General features: G+C 46.9%; 1 protein-coding gene across 3 annotated transcripts; it reads right to left on the bottom strand.

Annotated features, from left to right (window-relative positions):
* Positions 1–295: 295 nt before the first annotated feature.
* Positions 296–24,048, bottom strand: LOC133349091 (disintegrin and metalloproteinase domain-containing protein 17-like). Of its 3 annotated transcripts, none has more exons than XM_061562265.1 (19): positions 23,808–24,048; positions 22,538–22,664; positions 19,556–19,689; positions 19,238–19,326; positions 18,444–18,630; positions 17,820–17,980; positions 16,420–16,506; positions 15,610–15,759; positions 14,619–14,763; positions 14,343–14,428; positions 10,615–10,758; positions 9,988–10,187; positions 9,235–9,335; positions 8,947–9,081; positions 7,933–8,063; positions 7,117–7,195; positions 6,042–6,130; positions 5,370–5,426; positions 296–3,750 (listed from the first exon to the last, which is right to left on the bottom strand). In XM_061562265.1, the coding sequence occupies exons 1-19, from the start codon at positions 23,944–23,946 to the stop codon at positions 3,520–3,522; spliced, it is 2,472 nt and encodes an 823-aa protein (XP_061418249.1). In that variant the 5' UTR covers positions 23,947–24,048; the 3' UTR covers positions 296–3,519. The 3 variants fall into 3 exon arrangements, with proteins under 3 accessions (XP_061418249.1, XP_061418247.1, XP_061418248.1); XM_061562263.1 differs by having other exon boundaries at positions 298–3,750; positions 8,947–9,084; XM_061562264.1 differs by having other exon boundaries at positions 662–3,750; positions 8,947–9,084; positions 17,820–17,977.
* Between the last annotated feature and the right edge of the window lie 85 nt (positions 24,049–24,133).

The following is a 24,133-nucleotide window of genomic DNA, read 5'->3' on the forward strand; positions in this document are numbered from 1 at the left end:
GTATTGTCATTTCATTAAAAAAATCTAATGTGAAGGTGGCTTAGTTGTAGCGCGTCCCTCATAGCAAGGAGGGTCTCTTCTTCTGGGTTCTATTCATCCCCCTGCTCTGCACGGTTTCCTCCAGAGGCTCGATGGCAGAAAATGCGCAACCCCACCAGGCAGGAGATTCGCGTGTTTTATTATGTGGGTGACTGCACTTATTATTTGTGCGAGTGCATTCGTGCAATTGCTACAATGTTACTTTGCGTGTGAACGTCACGAGCGTGGGGTTTTGTGCTTAGAACCAGTGCGTCTTGCCGGCCTTAATACGAGTGCCGTGTATGTGTAGGGAAAGTATATAGTGTGGCTGTGTGCTGGCTGTGTGTGTATTTGAGTGTGTGGTTTATGTAAGAGCGTGCCGTGTGTGGACGTAATGTCAGACTTGAGGGTGGTTCCGTTTTTAGAATAAACACGATTTCTCTCGTGGGATCGAGGTTAGGACAAATCAGGCTATGAAAATCCTAGAATTGCATAATTCAGTTCGATACTCAGGCCCCAGGTTCTTGGGTTTTCTACCGTAGCTAAAATAAACATACAATGTAAATTATATTAGATTCGAAGCTTTCGTTACCTGGTGATGGTGCTTGTGTTGCAATCGAAACGTCGTATTCTATTCTATTATTTAATTTAATTTATTTCTACGTGACTTTACCGAAAGAACCAAAGAGTAAATGATATTGACAAAATATTCCAATGTTGAAAAATTAACATCAACCACAACTGCACGAACTTGACAGGACCCCCTGAAGGTGTCTTTAGACTCCATTGGGCTTCCCTGGGTAAACAAACGTGATAACAAATAAAGATGTCCTGTTATGACCGCATCGTTTAATTCAAACCAAAGCCAAACAAGTTTACGTTGTCATGGGACCTCCTTTGCCAGTACCAAAATATGATTATAGGTTTTTCCACTTTTTTCAAAGCATATATTATCAGAATGTTTTTGTTTGCATTCTGACCACAATCAGTGGTTAATGCAGACACAATTCCTTGTAAAAAGGTTTCAGTTTGCTGTTTTAACATCTTAACACCTGTTTTGTTACCAGAAAAAAAGGGGAAACCCTATTATCAAGTTCACGTTGCTGCTCAAATAACCCGGAGGCAGAAAGTAGCTCACGTGGAGTCACCACAAGCTGAGGGCACCTGTCCAACACGTCGGCGGCTTTCACGAGACCAATATCATCCAGCGGTTTTCTTGGGTTAGATCGCGTAAATATATAGATGTGTCGTTAAAACCTGACACCACCCGACACAGCTAACTTGGAAGGTTTGTCACGTGCCAATCCGTCACGAGTACAGCACACCGGTGTGTTGGAGAGCCAAGCCACAAGATTTACAATCTGAGCACGACGTTTCGCCAGTAATTACAACTAGCTTCATCAGGCGACGGCCAGATTTGTGGAGAAGTCTTACTGTTTACCGAAAGAAAACACATACTGACGCCTATCTGAATGCAGTCACACCATCACCCCGCACAGAAATCTGCTCTTATCAAGACGCTCATTCATCGAGCTAAGAAAGTGTCAGATGGTAAAAATCTGAGAAATGAAATTCAACATGTTAAAGAAGCGCTGCAAATGAACGGTTACAATGATGCACAAATCAACAGGGCATTGAATACCAAAACCAAATCAAATAACAAGACCATTGAAACTGCACAAGTAATTAAAATGATCAAAATACTGTACATTATGGGAGTAACTGATAAACTACCCAGATGTTTGGAAAAACAAAACATCCGAGTCAGATTTGGCAGGGTAGATAAAATACAGAATTTAATATCTGGTACAAAAGATGTATTACCGAAGCTATCAACAGGTGTGTACAGGATTAACTGCACGTGTGGTAAATGTGATGTTGGGCAAACAGGACGAATGATCAGCACGAGACTAAAAGATCAGAGAAATATTAAACTATCCCAAATACAACTGTTAGCAGCAACAGAACACGTGCGCCAACAAGGACACTCAATTGATGTTGATAATGTTGAAGTATTGTGCAAAACCAGCTACTACTGGCCAAGATTAATTAGAGAATCTATCGAAATTGAAAAATCAAAATAACTTTAACCGTTCGGATAGCTACCGTCTTAGCGCTGCGTGGAAGCGAATCATCATATAATACATTATTTAAATGAATGCCTACAAAGGGCAGCGTATTTCAATAGGGATTACCGTTGGTAGGGCTATTTTAATCAACACAATAGACAGGAAGGACTACTTCAAAGGGTTCGCAAAAATGCACATGCATAATGTACGTTGCCTAAGGAATCCCCCCCCCCCCCACATTGTGCAAGAGCGTAGAAGGGTGGTCAACACATCCATGCCTCTATATAAGGAACGAAACAGTAAGACTTCTCCACAAATCTGGCTGTCGCTTGATGAAGCTAGTTGTAATTACTGGCAAAACGTCATACTCAGTTTGTAAATGTTGTGGCTTGGCTCTCCAACACACCCGTGGTGCTGTACTCGTGACGAATTGGCACGTTGTTTACGTGACAACCCTTACTAGTTGGCTGTGTCGGGTGGTGGCGGTTTTAATGACACATTTATATATTTACGCGATCTAACCCAAAACAACCTCTATTATGGCTGAAGGCACCTGCAGTCTCGGGTAGATCTTGCAGCATTTTATTTGAAATGTTTCCGTTCCAATGGAGCCGATTGGACAGTGTGCCGCGTGTCTTGTTCTCCGAGGCATGTACATCCCACGACCAAGGGACTCTGTTGACTCTGTGTTGCACCAAGAGCAGCAACCTCCCACAACATTGTGCCAATGTTCCTGACGTAGCACGGCCTGACCAAGAGTGACGCCACCGGGCACAGGAAGGAGGCAAGCAGGGCCCGTGCGTTCCTGAGTGTCGCTTGGTTGCCTTGCACTTCTGGGACTTGCAACTCGGTCCCTAATGAAACCCAGTCACTTGGCTCCACATCCACCCTCTCTGGCTCAACAAATGTTGGTGCCCATAAAACAAGTGGGCACCCTTTATAAGGGTGTAGTCCCCCGTTTTAGAAAATTACTGGATGTGAAGTGTTAAGATGCTATAAAACGTTATCAAACTCACGTTGAAGGGTGCAAAGGGTTAACATCAAGTGTCCGATTCAGCATTATATGCAAAGAAAGTGCTACACTGAGTTGATCAAGTGATTATTCTGCAAAAATAAACATGTCACATTGATTCTACTAAAGGCATAAAAAACATCAATTTCCTTGAGGCTCACACATTCTGCCAGAATGTCCTCTGATGTTCACCAAGTGTCCTGCAAAATTTCCATATAAATTACCAACACATACAATAGTGTGGGAGGACTTGCATAGACTACAATGTTTCCATCTAACGCAGTCATTTAATGATGCAGAGGTCATGGCCCCTGTTCTTTTTGGTTGTTTGACCTCTTGCAAACGAATCCCAAGCATTCTCCAACACCCTTGCTCTCAAGCTTCCTGCGCAGAATTTTCAGGCAACACAATGCTGTCCTATTAGTCTCCATTCCTGTTGTGCATGCTGCACAGATCGCTGTAGGAGTGGCGGGCAGGACTTGAGAGTGGCAAATCATTGTTGTAAGCTGGTTCCTCCTTAATCGGGCGAATGAGTCGAGCACCTGAGCCAAAGCGTCCACCGCCAGCAAATGTGAAGTGCATGGGTGGCACGGCGCTCAGCCCAGGGCTCCCCTGGTCCCCCAAAGAGTCTGCGCTCAGCTGTTCCACCACCTGCACACACGGGAGAAACAAAGTTGTACACAAGCTGCGTAGCACCAATGATTCATTAATATCATTTATGATTTTTCAATTGCATAGTGCACACATTATACACATATAATTCACAAGTGTATGTCTGTCATGCTCTGGAGCTCCCAAACGGTACAGGGATGAAGGAAAAGATGAATAAAATGTAATTCTCTTGCAAAGGACATTCCTAGGAAATTGTGTAAAAGGTTTGAAAAGTAACATAACGTTGTTTTATTGTTGTAAATTAATGCACGAAAACGGGCAGAAACGCTTTTTTAAACGGCAATGGTTGCGTACACCCACACCCAACCCTTGTGCTCATGATCAGTTGGTACGGTTCAGATTTTTTCACGTGGTATTGATGCTTTTAACCTTAAGATTATTGCTGTTGTATTGTTGTTGATATATTATTGTTATGAACAATAATCTAATTATACTCTTTGGTTCTTTCGGTAAAGTCACGTAGGTAGAAATAAAATAAAACAAATCACGACATTTCGATCGCAACACAAGCAATCTTCATCAGGTGGAACAACCACAGCAAGAAAATGCTGAAGTAGGCGAGAGAGCTGCCGTGGCAAGAGGTTATATAGGTAAGAGAGGGGGGAGGCAAGGGGGGAGAAAAGGGTGGGGGAAGCTGAGTGTGGGATTTGGGGGGGGGGGGAAATATATAGTGAAACCTTCGATTACGAGCATAATTAGGAACAAAACAGTAAGACTTCTCCACAAATCTGGCTGTCGCCTGATGAAGCTAGTTGTAATTACTGGCAAAACGTCGTACTCAGATTGTAAATGTTGTGGCTTGGCTCTCCAACACAACGGTTAGTGCTGTACTAGTGACGAATTGTCCACGTTCTGTTTACGTGACAACCCTTACTAGTTGGCTGTGTCGGGTGGTGGCGGTTTAACGACACATTTATATACTTACGCGATCTAACCCAAAAAAAACTCTCTTATGGAAGTTATTATATGGTTGTTAAAATTGTTGATATGTTATTACTGTTGATGTTGATTGAAAGTTGGCCAGTGAGTACCACCAGGAAGTGAATTGCAGGAAATCCGTATCGCATCCAATAACTGAAGTTGTATCGCTTGCATATGCGTGGGCAGTGCTACTGCATGAACAATTGTGCTTTGCGTCGTGTAGCGAGTGACAGGAGATATTTTTGTTATTAGACTTGTCGGTCCATTGATGTCATACACATACCCACTTGAATTTGTATGGTGATCCATAGACCAGTTCTGTTGACTGAATACACAATTACTGCCACTGTCACAAGGCTTGCATATAGATCTGTCAGGGCAGACAATTACTTTTGTAATTGTTTTCATTTAATTACTTTACTTTTGCAATTACTTTTGTAATTGTCTTGACATCTGTGAAAAAGAGCTTCAAAACTCATTGGATTCCTCCAGTCCAATTACAGATTCGGATTATTTTCTTCATGGTCATCCTAAACACAAATCCCTTAGCCTGAAAATAATCCCTGATACTAATCCTCAATGGACTCTGTTGCCTTCTATTCACAGCCTTGATGATGTCCACAACTGCTTTGGGGCCTATGGACCCCAGTTGAAAGAATTTGGTCGAAGAGCCATACCTGACCAGGTCTGGGCCAATGTTCACCAGCCGAGAATTCATTATCGAGATTACGGTCCTGCAAACCAGACAGTGTGAGAAACACGATGCAGACCACACACACACAAACAATCTCGAATGACAAGTACACTTTTACCATGGATACTGCCATGAGTTACCACGACTAGCACCATTGTCACAGGCCGGAGCTTGTTAAGTGGCCATCCGAGACAATAAAATGTGAGATCTGATCATCAGTGGCCACCTCTGGCACATGGATTCATGTGAAGTGGCAGTCGCCTATTTGTATGACAAAGCCAAGCAGGACCATTTATATCCTGCAAAGTTTGGCTGAGTAATGACTTTTCAGCCTTTCACTTTATATATCCAAGCAGAACTTATCACGCCAATAATTTAGAGCAGTATTGTTGCTCTGGCTCAAAGCCAATATCTACTCAAGCTCGCTCTAGGCATGGCCCCTAAGCCATGCTCAGGGTTTCCATAATCTGAGCCTCATCCAAGCCACGGTTGAACCACTCGTACGTCTTTGAAAACAACAACAGTGCAACTCAACCCCGAGCTGAGCCACGATTAAGATACAGCCCCAAGGCTCCGACTTGAGAGTAAACGATGCCGTGCATGGGACTTGTACTCTGGTCGTGAGTGCGGTGAGAGGTGAAGGAGATGTTCCTACCACGCAGTGCACCAGGAGGCTGAGTGGAACCCACAGCAGAACCGAGAAGATGAGCACAGAGCCCACCACATTGTCAGCCAGGAACCGGCCTGCACCACAGAAGGAGGCTCATTCAGACCTATCCTCTACAACCATTCATGTTCGAGATTTTATTTTCTGGGAGACATGGCTTGGTGTCCGCATTTACTATATAGTATCACTTCAATCGTGATAGCAGCCAAAAAAATAGAGATATGACTGTGTCCCATTCCCATAGTAAACAATAAGATTCACAGACATTAGATATTTGAAATTTTACCTGAAAAACCTGAAAAATAGATTTACTACCTCTAACTGAAAACCACAAAACCCACAAAATTAATCGTAAATATGCAAATAAAACTGGAAAATATAAACTGTAAACACACAACTGACATACAACATGAACACCGAGGGAAGACAGAAGCAATAATGTAATCAGTGGCGCGAGTGTAAATGTCCCTCAGGAACCTGGATTTGGAGCACACGGCATGGTGGCTCGGTAGCACAGCGACCGGCTCGTAACGAGGTTGGGGTGCCGCGGTGGCACGATGTTAATTACCTCGCCTGGTATGCAAGAGGCCGTGGGTTCAATCCCAGCCCTGACGCCAGTCTATTTGGAGTTTGCACGTCATCCCCGTGGATTTTTCTCCGGGTCCTCTGATTTTTCCCTCCACATTTAGGATCAAAATGCATTTAGAGTATTTGGTTGTAAAAATTTCCACGTAAGAAGCCACTTTGTTGTGGCCTGGTGGCTTTTGAAAAAGAGCTATATAGCTCAGTGGCCCTTGCCTGGTAAAATAAAAAATAGTAATAGTAGTAATAGTACAAATCCTGGTTGGGAATTGACTCAACTCATCATCCCTGTGGGGTCAATAAAATGAATACTACTACGAGGAAGTCAACGGTGATTGCCATATCGACTCAGCCCAGCCATAGGGATGCAGAATTTCCATCACTATGTCAGGACTGTAAACATGCGATGAGCACCAGTGCCTTCAATATTAATTTGAGCCGGAACTCTCTTCGTGCTGGGACCCGCACATGGGAGACTCACTGAGCTCGTTGACGTTGAGCTTCTCTATGAAGTCCCACGTGCGCTCCAAGAAGTCCTGCACCTGCTTGATGCACTGTCCCTGTGAAGACGCGAGAGGAGCTTTTTGAACCTTGCCGCACGAGCAGCCCATCCTGGCCTGAACCTCACAAACTGTGGGTTGCAACCCCCAGAAAAAACGTAAAAAAAACTCACACTTCAATATGAACAGTAAATTTAAAAGATTGTGGTAAATGCGTCTCCAACTTGTTAACACCTTTGTGAAGGCATCAGGATAGTTACACATCGCTTGGGGAATGCTGGCCTAGATATAGTTTCCCTGTGAATTGTTTGATCCAAGAGGAGTGTGCATGCCCACAAGGGAGCTATACACGCTACTCTGCCTGCATGTCAACTCCATGGGTTATTCAGACGCTCAACCTGTGTAGTTTACATCATATGGAGGCAGCTTTAGGGCTGTATCATTAGTTACAGCCCGGATCTGGATTGGCCTAAAAAATGGCTCAGCTCAGGCTTCGAGCCACTTGGTTGTTTCCAAGGAAGCACGAGCGGCTCAGCCGTGGCTTGGCTCGGGCTCGGCTCACGGAAGTCCTGAGTGTGTCTGGCACCATGTTCACAGCCGGCTCAAGTTAAGCCTGGCTTCGAGCTGGCTCGCTCGAGCCAGAGCCAATTCTAAGCAGAACCATGACTATGAATACGGGCCTAGGTCGGCACAACACAACATCACAGCTTGAAGCGGGCAGCTTCTAGACCATGGCATGCAACCCAGGTGCTGCCACCTCACCCTGCCCTCAGTGTCAGCGCATCATGCGACCTCACGTGAATGTCACAGAATCCGACGGAACACGGCTTCCCCCGGGGCAGCAACAGAGGGGAGCCTCCAGCCGCCAGGTATGGGGCACACCCTCCTCCTGGTCTCCGACAGCACACCTTGCACGAGTCGTTCTTCTCTACAGACGCATGGCGCGCACACAGAGATACGCACTTACAGTTCAACACAATATTTCAAACAACTTTCAATTTGGATATACATACCCCACTCAAGTATTGGGTCACTGATTAGGCCCCGTCTGAAAAGAGTCTTAAGATGAAGAAAAGAGGCAGAATGGTTGTGCGTGCAGTGATGTGTCCCGAGTCGTGTAATTTGAAATGTTACACATTTAATTAAATTGGATTACCAACAGCTTGTCGAACAATTTCGATTCAACGCAGTAAGAAGATGCAGAGTGAGGATGTCAGCGTTCATTTCACGTGATTACATGGGCTGCCAGCGAGACAATGAAACAATGTATCCTTGATCGTGCAAGGCACCGGAGAAGGCTTCCAGATGTGTGAATTATTCAATTCACAACTGGGCGAACCATGTGCCCAGGTAATGAGACAAGGATGCATTTTAATTGTGGTATAATAACGATGTGTAGGTGTGGACCACATTGTCTAGATTCTGGAACCTCTGAGGGAAGGATTCAGAACTCGAGCTCGATTAAAAACGCACAGAATAAATGAGATCTTTCTGCCAATTCTGTGTAAAGTACTTTAGGGTGTCTGTTCGAGGTGGTGTTGAATTTAATCCAAATGTAGTGTTATTGAATGATTAATCCGAATCGTTTTTGACTGACTGAATGTCTCTATATGAAATATTAAAAGGCCATTGTTTCTGTACAGTATTCTGTAATTCGGTTGCATCTGTATGCTATATTAAACCTAATAGTGGTATTGTATGAATTCAACTGTGATGAGAAACCATGAATCAGCAAATGTCGACTCGTGAAAACTACGCTCTGTACGTCAATAATCCAAGAGGCATAGGAACCCGATGTGTCATGCACTAACCTGCACATACACAAGGCTCGAGTTTCTGCTCCAGAGTTGTGCAGAACGGCTGGCACACGCCACTCAAACAGCGACCGTGGTCGAGACACTCGGTCCCATCAGACAAGTTTCCAGGTTTGGGACAAACTCCACTGTCTCCTGAACAACAACAGCAACCGCAGATGTGGTTATCACAGCAGCGTCAAAGCACCGGGGCACAACACTACTCCAACAATATTAATACGACCGCATCCCATGCTTGTGGAGTGTGGATATAAGCTTAGTTGTTCACGAGAGACATGCACCCACCTGTGCAGAAGGCAGCTTCCCTGCAAAGGGCGGGCAGCCGACCTTGGCACAGCACTTGGTCTTTGTAGAGGCATCCTTGGCAGCAGGGTGAGTTTCGGTCACTGGATATGCATGTGTGTGCACACAGGCACACACAACAACATGTAGGCCCAGAGAAACATGCCGCGGGGACTTCTGGGTGGGGGGCATGACCCCACACGAGGATGCAGTGCCACCCCCATGAAGCAAATACTAACCTCACCGTTACCTTGTGCCTACCCATCGTATCTCAGGTGGCTCGTGGCCAGTGTGCACACCATCATCCATACCCCAGCGGACAGAAGGTTGTGGTGGTATAGCTCATTCTGCACATGCATGATAAACTGGGCCAGTAACCACTGTCATGACCCAAGCCACAGCAGGGCAGCTGTGCCCATTACAGGCATACTGAGTACAGGTGTTCACGGGTGGCTGTGTAAGCACACATTTGTGTGAATAGAAAGCGTGAATGCACTTCATTCCCCATCGACCGACAGATCTTTCAAGTAACTACTACCTGCTGATTGCGAGCTGCTCGCTCTCCCGCTGAGCCAAGTGGCCGGTGAAAGTTCACTCTTCAGTTCCAATTATTCTCAGAGACCACCAACGGTTTCAGATTACAGAGCGAGGTGACAAAAACCCCCATGAGCACCTGTGTTACGTAAAATATCATATGGGATTGACAACGTGGGACATCGGCAAGCCCTGGAGTTCGTTTTGTAGGCGAGGCCACACCTGCATAGTGCGTTTTCACGCAGGGTGCAGTTGTGGGTGCAGCAGGAGTGGTTCCTGCCCAGCGGAGGGCCCTCATCGCACTGCTCCCCATCTTCCACGCGGAAGTTCCCACAGTACTTGTGTCTCTGTGGGGTGAGGCAGCTGGCTGCCTTGTGGGATAGGATCTGCCCTACAGAACGCACGCTGCACGGGGAAAAGAGCTGTGCAGCAGAAACACAAACAGGTCCACAATGCACACGCACGCACACACAGTCAGAGCCCTGCCACAGAGACTAGTGCCATGAGTGCCACACTTCACCCATCCATCGTCGCATGTAGTCGAATCCCAACCACTGCATTAGGCAAGCTACAAATCATTGACTAAAAAAGGTTGTACTCATGTTACCTGCGTGGAATCATATGCACAAGATTGGATTATATCCAATTCGTATGCATTGCGAGTGGCTCAAGCGAAGCCTAAAGTCAATATTGGGTTCTACAGGCACCACAAAGGCAAATAGAATGTCACTCTAACTCCAAAAGCATGCAGAAGTAGCAAATTGTTACAACTCCATGCATCGCCAGATGCCAACTGTGCTTTTGCTATTGTCGGAGCCATTGTGATAGTGCTGCGCGGGCGATGCTCACGCCGTTGTTGGGCTGGTCTCCGCTCACAGCAATTGGATACATGATGTATTTGCCATCGGCGTCGCGCCCTGCAGAGCACTCCTCCGTGTCATGCCCGGCCCCAAAACTGTGGCCCAACTCGTGGGCAACGACCAGCTCCACCTCCTAAACACGGCAAACACACACACACACACATCGCACACATATGCATTGCATGCATCACACGCACCGCACACACATAGCACACACGCATGGTGGCCACGCGATGGTGGCACACGCCTGTAATCCAGCACTGTGGAGGCAAGGGTTGGTGGATCTCTTAAATGTTGTTAAACTCCCTTCCCGTGGACGTGAAGGTGGTGTCATACACTGGCTCGCCACGGCAAGGCAGCACAAGTGGAAAAATCGCCGTTTCCATCTGGAAGGGGAAAGAGTGTTGCCCCCTTGCCAACATGGGTTTTCTCCCGCTTGTATCGTAAACACGCATCATTATATGGCTGAACACATCTTAAAATAAAAACCCAATGCAGGACCCTCCTGAAAAAGAGTCCTACGACTCAGTGTGGCTTTCTTGGATAAATAAACCAATTGTTATTACGCATCACTCACGGCGTGTTGCACATATATCACACAAATACATTACAAACACGCATCACATAGAGATGAATATACTTGTGAATGTGGGCAAACAGACTACACCGTGATGGATTCCTTCAATGCAGAGGTATCTAAAAGGTGCAGAGATGAGTGGATAGTGATACATTTGACATCGGAGTTATTTATTAGGTTTATTTATCTAATTATTACACTAGTTTGCCTAGGAAAGCCTCAGTGAGTAAATTTTTGCTCAGGAGGGTCCTGGCAGGTTTTTGCAGGAGAGGGCATCAATGGCTGAGCATTTCCCCTTCAAATAACTGGCAAGTATTTTTACAAATTTGGAGCACAACACTGGCACAGAGTGGACTATTCTTACCATCCACTGTGAAGCAGATGCTGCATATCTACGGTTAACACACCTGGAGTAATAACACTGTATAACCATTTTTTTTGTTCCTGGGTAGTAAGTATTATTTGCTAATTGCTCATGCCTCAAAAGTACAGAAAATGGCTATTATTCCCCACAAACTTTGCTTTTGTGACCAGGACAATGATATTTTTAAATGTACCTATTTTCCAGATAGATTCAGTGCTGAGTAAACTTGTAGTAACTTCTAGAACATTCTAGAACTTTACAGTAATATAAATAGTAGTACAGGGTGTTTTAAAAAGATGGACCCAATTTCAAAGCAGTATATTTCACGATGGCAACATGTTACAATTACACAAAAAGATACAAACGGTTTAGTGAGTTATCAAGTTTTACTAACCATTTTATAAATGCTTTATGTGCCCTCCACCTGCTGTACAGACAACATCGAAACGATAGTTGAATTTGTTTCCTCTGAGGTGCGTGGTCGCCCTGTGCTCTTCCCCTTACATACACAGCCTGTTTCCTAAAATTGTCGGTACCAACGACGAATGCTCTGACATTGGCGGATCAATGCCAAAACGCTGTTGAAGCGCACGCTGCACCGCAATTACGGATTCAGTCTTGCAGAACTGCAGAACGCAAAACGCCTTGTGTTGCGGGGTCACCATCTTGCGAATGACTGAGGCTAGGAGCTGTTTGTGGGCATCTAGCGGTAATCATTTGAAACTCTATGCCCCGCCCTCTCTATGCCCCACCCTCTCTATGCCCCGCCCTCTCTATGCCCCACCCTTTCAAGTGGTAAGAGTTTCATTCAAGGGCGGTTCGTGGTTGCAGAGATATAGCGATTTCAAATCGGGTCCATTTTTTTGAAACGCCCTGTATAAATACAGGGGCCTTAAGCCCACCAGTTTAGTTCCAGCTGCCGAAATGGATACATATCTGCATTTTCTGAAATGGCATCAAGAGGCTGCAAGCATCTGGCAGATGCATTTTGCTATGTCTGCAGCCAATTTATGTGTCTCTGTGTTGTCTCTCTCTGCTCGTGTGTCTGTCTGTATGTCTATGTTGTGTGTCTCTCTGTGTGTCTCTGTGTTGTCTCTCTCTGCTCGTGTGTCTGTCTGTGTGTCTCTCTCTGTGTGTCTCTGTGTTGTCTCTCTCTGCTTGTGTGTCTGTCTGTGTGTACCTGATGACAATTGCACATGTTGCAATCGAAATGTCGTATTCTATTATTTAATTGATTTTCTTTCTACGTGACTTTAACGAAAAAACAAAAGAGTATTTTCCATACTCTTTAGGTATAAGCAATTAGGAAATAACACTTACTATCCAGGAACAAAAATTGTGTTACATAGTGCAATGAGTTGGCAGCCAGCGGGGGCATTAAAATCATGAGACTAAGATCATGAACACCTTGTTATAATCATTATTAAGGCAGTGCGGGGATATGGGAGATGACCCATATTACTCAATTGGGATTATACATAGCAATCATCACCTCCTACTGGCAGACTGATGCAGAGGGACAGCTTTTGCTGGGGATGCCCCTAGGCTTGGCCATACAGAAGCAATCATAGTCCCCTACTGAAAGACGAATGCCCCAGGTCACTCGTGCAAATGAAACTCATCCAGGTCTCTTTAGTTCTCGCCTGGTTACACAGAATCAACTGAACATACTTTGGGTAGCCTTCATGCAGAGATATATTGTTGATAGCTGTTTATGGTGACTTTTAAGGAAGTGTTGTTTATTTTTGGCACAGAGATATTTTGTATCGTACTTTGCATGTCAGATCTCCCTTGCTAAATCCCCAATTTTTGCTGCAAGGGCACTCACCTGGTTAAAACTGAAGTCAATGTATGTGTGTACTGTATATACTCAAAGTGCACCTGGCCTAAATTTTGACTTAAAACTTTCGTGACTGCAGGAATTCATATTCTTTGGTTCTTTTGATAAAGTCACATAGATAGAAAAATAATAATAAAGTTAATAAAAATATAAATAACAATATAAATAATACAATTATTTAAAAAAACACGACGTTTCGATCGCAACACAAGCGGTCATCATCAGGAAAAGGGGGTTAGCCTCTAAAGGCAAACTGTTGTGTTATTTTTCGATTTAAAGCTTTCGTGACTGCAGGGATTCATCTTCTTGGTTCTTTCGGTAAAGTCACGTAGAAGGGAAGTAATAAAATAATAAAAATAAAACATAATAAAATAAAATAATTATATTATATTATTATAATTATATTATATTATTTTATTTTATTATGTTTTATTTTTATTATTTTATTACTTCCCTTCTACGTGACTTTACCGAAAGAACCAAGAAGATGTTGTGATATTTTTTCACTTCATTATTATTATTTTTCTATCTACGTCACTTTACCGAAATAACCAAAGAATATGCACCTGTCTTCTTGGTTCTTTCGGTAAAGTCATGTAGAAGGGAAATAATAAAAGAATAAACATTTTACATAATCAAGTACAATTCTCACGACGTTTCGGCCAAAATGCAAGCAGCTGTCCTCAGGTGAAGAACAAGTCTGTCGGAAAACAACAAAAAATGCACCTGGCCTGGCACAGGGCACCGTTGTGACGTCACCGCTACTTAGTGGCGAATTGTGGCTGTTGTATAAACTTTAGTACTCGCATGCAATTTGCCTACAATAGGAACTGTGTGCCTTGGTAAGTAAAGGTGTCCAATGCTAAGATGCTATTCACGTGCCATACGCAAAAAATGATTATTGAAGGGGTTACATCAGCACCAGAGGCAACACACCTTTGTGAGGATCGTCTTGCCATAGTTCATGGTACTCGTCAGGCCCGTGTTGTACGACACGTTGATGCCATTCTTTTCTTGGACTCCTGCGAGCAGCACAAATGCCTGTTTCGTTACAGCCGCTGTAAGTTCGCTATAAACCCGTCGGCCACGCAGCAAAAACGAAACCCGCGGGGTGTTGCTGCACGCGCGTGTCGACGCGTTTCTGCACCACGCCAGTGTCCGTGTGTCAGCGAGGGTGCGCGTGCGCACGTCCGGGATCGCGGGGATTCGTACGCTTGCTGCACACGCCGCCATCGGTTTTCCCGGTGGGAGAGGCAACGTAGGCCAAGCCCAGGATGCCGTCCTCGAAATCCTGGTAGGTGAACAGATGAGCCAGGCACACTTGCGACGCCCGCTCCGACACATCCATGCTGAATTGCTGTCCGGAAAATGTGCACACGTTCACGTGCACAGACAATGCGTACACAAACACACACTATTAGATACAGGTCACATTTCCCCTCATGAGTAGTGGCATTACACAACGTTGATTTTTCACGGTTTAAATGAGATTATCTGCGAGTTATTCACCACAAGAGCCCCCTTGTATGTTAGGGAGGCCACGGCACTCAAGGAGCACACAACACATGGGGAATTCGTGTTACCCCCCTGCCTCGGTGATGTGGGCTTTCTCCAGGCACACCGGTTTCCTCCCACACGTATACACACCCATTAATAGAGTAGGCCAAACATCCTAATATAGGACCACAAACCTTGGCAAAATCTTGGCACCAGATCTAGCTGCCTTCCTGCTCATTTATAGTTTTCACCATGTCTCTACAAAAAACTAGGCATTTAATAATTCCGTAGTGTTTTGAGATGTACTTATGTACAATTTCTTTCGCACCGTACATCGCCAACCGTGCTAATCGGAGTTGTGGGTTAAGGACAACAAACTCAACACAAAGAGCAGTTCTAAAGAAATGAGTTGTCAATTTAGATTTAAAAGTGCATAGCTCCAGTGGCTTCTTAATATCACAAGAGCGTTCCAGACTGCTGCAGGAGTGCATCTGAAAGTGCCCGATGCAGTCATCGTTTTTGTTCAATGGTTAACTAAAAGCCACTGCGAGGATGACTGGAGTTTGAATGATGGTTTATGTTCCTTGACGAGATCAGCAAGGTATTGCGGTTCATTTCGACAAACACATTGTGTGTAATGAGTGGGAAAATGTTTTTATGAAAGAATCAACAGCATAAAAAGCACATATATATAAATTAGTGTTACCCGCAGCAACTCGCTGACATTCCACGCGTGAGAAGTGGTGCCCAGACTGGGTGGGCTTGGGAGACCGTGAGTGATGGGGCTCGGGGCAGCTTCCATGTTGTAGTGTCGCTCGCCACCCACAACCACCGTGGACTCCTCGTGTATCAAGATCTACCGTACACACACCATGCTAACTCACGCAAGCGATGCTTACAAGTACACAAAGACAAAGATCCCCAGTATAGCCTTCACGGACTGATGGAGCAAGTGCTCAGCGAGCACCTATAAAGGCCGGCAGAGCACCTGAGGGAGTTGGTGACAAGAACCACACCCAGCCGCCTTCGTCTCTCGAGTTCTGATATTTACACATTGCACCTGGTAATTATATTTGAGGCTAGAGGAGGCCCAAGACTGGTTCAGATAATCATTACTGGTGTTGGCCGTGAGCACGAATCTAACTCAATTCGCCGGATTCGTAGGGCAGCGCACTAACCACGACACTGCCGCTAACCATAAGGACGCAGAAACCATGCTTGTACGCATGTACGCACAGACAGTGCTGACATCCATCAACCTTTCAAACACACACGCATAGTTCTTGCATACGCACATCGTTCTTGCACACACGCAGTGTTTGCACACACACACACACACAGGCATATCAAATGTACACATGGTATTCTCACACACACACACCGTGATCACACATGCAAAGTACTCGCACCATACTCGTCACTTCAGCATATCTAAAGTATGCTTAATAACACCCAGAAACATTAAGCCAGGCAACAAAGCCACAAAACAGCAGAACAAACGTGAAGAAGTACCCACCTCCTGGATCTGGATGCCAACACTGGCTGCCTGTTCACCCCAGTGCGTCCCACGGAAGATGCCATCTACACGGTCGACGAGTTCGATCTGGCACGCGAGCAGACAGGTGCGCGAGAATAGGCACGAGTCGCACACAGGCACACACCTCGCACAGCGTGAAGCCACGGTCGGACAGCATTCGCCATCACTGGTTGTAGAGGTTCACAGTTCGAATGCGGCAGACCACCCTAGTTAATACAGCTGATGTTTTTATTAAAAAAAATATTACGCACTGCCTGCTTCGCAGTGGACATTAAACGTCTTGTGACAACATTCAAAATTAGTGGTCCATTTCGTGCCGGTGTCATGGTCCAACTGGGACAAATTTGAAAAATTACATGGAAATCTACTTCATTTGCAAAACACATAGTAATCATCACCCGCTAAATAGGGGGGGGGGGGTCTGCACACCGAGATGATTATTTACACAATCAAATGCAATACAAATGTAAGTTGATTCATTCATTTGTCTTGAGAAAACTTGCCAGGACCCTCCTGAGAAAGCTGAGACTTTTCTGGGTAAAGAAGCAAAACAGGACAAATTCAGGAAGAGGGTCAAAACGCGGGCTGTGGTCTCAGACTCACCCCCCTCCCACGCGATAATGAACTGGAATACTGTTTGTATCAAAATGCTTGACCGTTAAACGTGTTACCGGGCAACATGTTCATATCAGGCATTGGTAGATAGTCAATGAGGATATCATTTTCAGGCATAGCGAGACTTCAACAAAACCTTCTTCAATGGAACAGAAGAATTGTGCATTAGACCCATTGCATTTAGAAGCTGTGTCTATGCAAATTGCACCGTACACGTGGAGGACTCAAGTGAGATGATGCGGGGGACACGGTGCGAAGGATTCGTGAAATGAGAAGCTGCTGCAGCATCATTACAATGCACCACTAGGGGAGAGGCGCATGCTTTGGTTTGGAAATATTCCCAACGTAACAAAGAGCTGCAACGTGTATGCAACATGCATTGTGGAGAGGCTTTTCAAAAGGACGGATGTGGGAAAATGTTTAGGAATGCTTGTAGTGCAAGATTGTAACGCTCGTGTTAAGAGGGATTTTTCCCCATATAACATTGAGATGACAGGCAACAGGACCCGGACTGGTAGCTCAGTGCTAGAGCGAGCGAATCGCAAATAGAAGGTTACAAGTTCAAATTCTCGTTGGGGGTTGACTCAGCATATCATCCATCTGTGGTCAAGTAAACTAGGTACCACTTTTTGGGGAAGTCAAAAGTGGCTGTTGTCCTATAGACTCGCCCACTCCCATACGATTGGGGAATCTCCACCACTGGCTCAGGTTCTCTGAACAGGCGATGAGCACCAATGCCTCAATGCTCATTGGGTTAGGGTTACCAGGTAGTTGATGGTGGTCCCCTGTTGGCCCCGCCCCATAGCCTGGAAGAAGCGGAAGTCGGCGACCAGGAGCAGGGTGCACGTGTCCTTCACGGGCTCCCCCATGGCCCCCACCGGGCCCCCTGCAGCAGCGCTACGTTTGGGGCGCACGGCCTCTCCTGCTAAGCAGAGAGCAACCAAATGCTACAGCACCGTACAACGCCAGTGCATCGAACAGCAGCAGCGTGCGATTGTAGCCTGGGGCAGCAGCATCGTCGTATGAAGTTGGGGATTGTACAGGATAGACGGTAATAAAAGCACCGAGTGGAAAGGGCCCGGGCGGTACCAAGTTGCAAGTTTGTTTCGGTTAAACAGGCGAGAACTCAAGAGACCAGGATAGTGTCATACGCAAAAGTGACCTGGACCACCAAAATGACACAAGCAAATAACGTAACACCAAGTGCAACAACTGCTCATAGTGCAATGACGTTAACGAAACATGAAAATGAGATAAGGGCAATTATTTCACTCATTTTTAAATAGGCGAGGATGTATGTCAAATACAATTTCAAATCAAGCAATTGTACAGAATCTACACTTCAACATTAAACTGTGAATTAGATGGCAAGGGGCCCTGGTACTCACCACTATTGGTAGAGCCAAACTGCTGCCCCGGATGCTCCCCAGGACGGCGGCCCTCTCGTTCACCCCCCTTCTTGGCACCGCGGGGCGGTCGAGTGGCACAAAAAGGTGCGTGTGAGCCCTGCAGGGCGTCGCCCCGGTAAACAACCATGCGCTCATCCTCCGGGTCGCCCGCCAGCCTCCACAGTGGCTGAAAATATAGAGCAGAGCATCAAATCGAGGTCTATCTTCTTACTACAGCAATCAGGGATAATTCTAGTTTAAGTCATACCATTCAAATGCAACGACATCTCCGTACAAAACAACATATTGGGTGGCAGTGGCAGTGCAGTGGTAAAGCTCCTACCTCACAGCAAGCAGGACCTGGGCTCAATTCCTGACACAGATGCCTCTCTGTATGGAGTTTCTATGTTCTTGTGTGCTCTGCATGAGTTTCCTCCAGTTTCTATGGCATCCTCTCAAAACTAGACTAACATACAATTTAAGTAGTACTGGCTAAATATCCCAATGCTAGAAAAATACCTGCAAATTAATACATTTGGATTACACACAGCAACATCGCCCCCTACCGCAAAACATGGCAGGACCATCCTAAAAGTGTTATGGTACTCAAATAAGCTATAACAATAATAACTTAACAGATGACAAACTTGTGGAAGAAATGGCTGAAAGAAAGCATGAAAATACATAAATGATATACAGTTTTGAGATAGATGAGAGGCAACTATAGAATAAGGACAGAGGATAATTGTAATGGCAGGCAGCGCATATATAGATTAAAATACATCTTCGGAAACCTCAACATGGTATTCATCTCCACTGGTGAGGATCCGTGCAGAAAATTCACCCTCCCCAATGTAGGCCTGAACCGAAGAGTCAGAATCTCCTGCACACAAGACACCGCACACCACGTGACACACACACACCACACTGAATTACATATGGCACCACACACTAAGTTATACACAACAACTTAAACACAATACCACAAACCAAGCTACACATGACCCCACATACTCACACAGATGCAAGGGATTTCAGTAGTTTGTGGCATGAGGAAGGAGTGCAGTTCACTCTGACGTTGTTACTCCTGCTGTTGTTGGTGGTGCACAAACCTTGCACGTATCCCGAGTAGAAGCCATGCGTGTTCAGCGGCAGGGGCCTTACCCCCCCCGACGCATCTTGCATCAGAACCCGAGCAGAGTCGGTGAGGAGGCCACGGCGTGCACTGAGGTGCAGAACGAACTTCCTGCACGTGCACACACGCATACGCATAGCAGCACACTCACAATACCGACAGCTGCCATTTGCCACTAAGTGGTGGTGATATCACTACAGCGCTTGTGCCAGGCTAAATGCCCTTCTAGACTGTCACATGAAGTGTTGAAGGCTCGCTGACATGCCATGGGAAAGTTACAGGTTAACTACCTATGATAAATGGCAGATGCAACACCTGTGCCCCCCTACTGTGCCAATTTATAGCATACTAAAAACAACAACAACCGCCATTCGCTACTAAGTGTCGGTGACGTCACCACGACGCTTGTGCCAGGCTATGTGCACCTTGAAGCCACGTGAAGTGTCGAACGCCCGCTGGCAGGAGATCACAGGGCAGACCCAGATGCCACAGGTCTTTTGAGACGACTGGCTGATGCACCACCTTTGCCCCCTACTGTGCCAACTTGCTGTGCTTAAGCCACCCGGCGCTCCGCTCGTTGTTGTGAGTGTCGCTCCTCTGCCCTCCGTTGTTGTTGGAGGGCGACTGCCTCCAACTGCCCACTAGCGTCCTTCACGAGCCTCCTCCACAGAGGCCCATCTTGTCACCGTTCGTACCAGTCATCGGCAAGTCCGCTCAGCTCCACATCCTCCTGTACCACATCATTCCATCTCTTCTCTAGCCCGTGCCGTGCCAGTTTCGCCCCCTCGATCCGGCTGAACAAAAGCTGTTTAGGCATGCGGTGGCTGCGCATGCTGGCTACATGGCCCAGCCAACGCAGCCTTGCCTGCCGGAGGAGCTCACCGATGGGACTTCGTCAAGATCTTTCAAGGATTTGTGAGATCCTCACACAATCCAGCCTGGTCAAACCGAGGATGGATCGTAGGCAGGCCAGCCTAAATGTTTCTAACCGGCAAAAATGTTTCATTAGGGGGGTCCATGTTTCGCAAGCGTAGAGAAGGGATGGAATGACCGTGGCCGAGAAGACCTGAAACTTCGTGCGGAGCGACAGACCAGGTAGCTTCCACACAGCGTTACTGATGAAAAGATAATGCCAATCGACTGATTCGGAGTGAGACCTCTGCTGTTAAACCGGAGCCGGTCATGAGCACACTGCCCAGGTATGGGAAACTCTCCACTCTCTCCAGAACTACCCTATCACCAATTGAGAGTTGTGGGGGTGGAGTGTCCGATGGTACCAAATACCCAGGCAGGTGCTTAGTTTTGGTGGGGCTGATGGTAAGGCCCCACCTCTTAGTGGCAAGCTCCAGGTTCAGCAGCAGCGCCTCCAACTCCTCCTCTGAGTGAGCAGCAATTATCAAATCATCGGCATACATAACATGGTTGCGCAATGGGGAGCCATCCCTTGACCGCACCCGGGCATTGATCAGCCTCCCATTGTATCTGTACCAGATGGAAATTCCTCTGGTACAGCTATTGAAGGCTTCACGAACTACATGGTCGAAATAGATGTTAAATAATGTGGGAGCCAGAAAACATGCCTGTCGCACCCCAAGGTGTAGAGGGAATGGTTCCTACTCCCGGCCACGTAGTTTTACTCAGGCCCGCTCACCATCATGAAGATCCTTAATGATCATGAGCAGAGGGTCATGGACTCCGAAAGCACGAAGAACTACCCAGAGCCCAGGCCTACTGGTGGTATCAAAGGCCTTGACCAGGTCAATAAAGCAGAGATGTAGGTCTTGTTGGAATTCCCTACACCTCTGCTGTAGCAGACGGACAGAAAATATGGCATCTGTGCAGAACTGCCCTTTCCTGAAACCGCATTGAGGCTCCGCCAGCACACTAAATACACTCAAACACGCACACACATACTGGGACACTTAATACACCAACATACCAATACAAAACTCCCCATATAGCCTCAACAGGCCATTGATGCAAATGCTATTAAGTGAGCACCTATGAAGGCCCACACAGCACACGAGGGGGTGATGTGGACAGCACTATGCCCGCCCGCCTTTTTCTCCCCAGTGGAGATGTTTACTCACCATCCCAGGTACTCATTTAAGGCTGAGTCAATCGAACGAGAGATTTCATGAATTGTATGCAGTGAAAGATGCTAGTCAGAGTATGTGCACATTTACAAAACAGTGATGCAGCCAATGCTGATATGTTGCAGAGCCATAGATATGGAATATAGTTCTTGAAAAGGCAGAGATGATAAACCTAATATGATGTTGGGAATATCTCTAAGGGAAAGGAAGAGGAATGAAGAAGCGAGAGCCTTAGCAGGGGTTACTGATATTCTCGAGAAGCTAAGGGAGGCGAGACATGGACAGTTTGGGCATGTGGTGAGTTGAGACAAAGAATATTAAATTTGAAGGGCACTGGAGATGCCAACAGGGTGGAAGAGCAGAGGGAGAACCCAGGGTGAGATGGCACACGATGTGGTTAAATGAGATACGAGCATAGTGGATGTCACTAGAGAAGAGGCACAGCAGACAATTACCCGGAGATAAGAACATCTGAGCAACTAACACCATGCAATAATGGGACTTCTAGCTTGGGAGGAAAAGTCTGCTCACCAAAAAAATGTCATAACATTTACTGTACATCCATCAGACTGGAGAAATCCGATAGATCTTCTGTATGGATGTTTTTGGCAGCATTCGCTAATGGATCTAACTTTCTGAATCTCACCAGTAGGATATGACCTGCTTGACAAATGTGGCCGAGGATCAGAAAGTTGAATCCACTACATGCAATGTTGCATAAACACAGGCTCTGGAAAACATTCGTCCAAGAAGGCCCATGGGATAATGGATTTGGGCAGAAGTTTGTGTTATTAATCTCCACACTTCTAGTGCCGCTCGGGAGGGCTCCCCTCACACACGACTGCGGGTCACGATTCCCACACCTGCCGAGCGCCTGGAAGGACACGGTCCTGTCCCGAGGCCCCACCGCCACGTCCCTCCGGCTCATCCTGTGCTCCATGTGTGAGAGAGAGAGCAGATCGTAGTGCCGCAGAGCCTCCAGACCCCGACCTGCCGGCATGAGTCGGTTAGGGGCGCAACAATGCACAGATTCATTCCTCGATAGAACACGGATTCTCTCGACTCAAGTCAAGGAACATAACACGTCCGAGTTTACATTTCCGTATGAGATGGGGGGATTAAAGCAGTGGATGTGCAGGCGCTGCATGGATTCCTGCATCACAGGATCATTCATGAGAGATAGTGGCAGATGTGGGGAGACCTTCATCCAGCACTGAATTGAGAAAGGCAGGAAATGATTACGCCGTTACATAATACTTCAATTGATATGGGTCTCCGGAATTGCCACAACAGGTCGAATCGCTGGGTGTGGGGCCGGTGAATCATGACACCCTTAGAGAATGGGGTGGGTCAGGGAGGTAAGGGTGAGGGGAATTAGGGAGGTGAAGGTGATAAGGGTGGCAAGGAAGATCAGGGAGGTCATGGTGGAGAGGGAGGTGGAGGCGGTGAGATCAGGGTGGTGAAGGAGGTGGTTTGGGAGGTGAAGGAAGGGAGGGAGGTGAGGGTGGTTTGGGAGGTCAAGGCGGTGAGGTTCGATCGGGAGATGAGGGGCTAAGGGGCCATCCATTTAGTAGGTACATAAAAATATGTCAAAACTTGACCCCTCCCCCCCTCCCTATACGCACGCGTGCTTTTTACACCCCCCCCCCCTCTCTGCGTACGTAGCTTGACGCACCCCTCCCCCCCGAATCCTATAGAACGGCCGATATTTAATCCACGCAGAAACGAGCAAGGATTAACAATATTGACGTGTTTAAGCAAACAGATAGTCCACCGCCGGACTATCTAACTGACTTGAAGGCCAATGTCGACAAATTATTATCGAGGCTTCACCCTCCCCCCCCCCTTTTCCTATGCGTACAGTGTCAGTAGACCCCCCATACGCAAACGAACGCATTTGGGTTAACCACCCCCCTCTCCCCTCCATGCGTCCGTACTAAATGGATGGCCCCTACGGGTGTGGCTGGTGAGCGATATGAAAGTGGTGAGGAAGGTTCGGGTGGTGATGGAGGTGAAAGCGTCACGGCGGGCGAGGTCACGGCGGGCGAGGGCTTCGTTCTGCCTACAAGGAGCCAGACCCGGCTCGGAGCTGATCATGACAGGCGTCGTTTAGGACGAGGCCGCAGCTCTTACCCGCAGGTCGCCTCGGCGCCCCGTGCCGTTCAGCCGCGCTCCCCGATCCCGCCGAGAGAAGCAGCAACAGGAGCGACAGCGAAGTCGCCGAGGGAACGGGCCCCGGACCCGGTCCCTCCAGACCAAGTCCGGCCTCCATTGGAACTCCGAGCGCCTTCACAGCGCCAGCAGCTGCAGCAGCAGCAGCAGCAGACCGCGAGAGGCGTGCGGGCTGCTTCCTGCTGTTGGGCAGCCACGCCCACTGACCACGAGCGCCGCCCACGTGCCCCACAAGCCACGCCCACTGACCACGAGCGCCGCCCACGTGCCCCACAAGCCACGCCCAC

This window comes from Lethenteron reissneri, chromosome 29, assembly GCF_015708825.2.
Source record: "Lethenteron reissneri isolate LAM-NWPU_2019-01 chromosome 29, ASM1570882v1, whole genome shotgun sequence".
Classification (NCBI taxonomy): Eukaryota; Metazoa; Chordata; class Hyperoartia; order Petromyzontiformes; family Petromyzontidae; genus Lethenteron; species Lethenteron reissneri.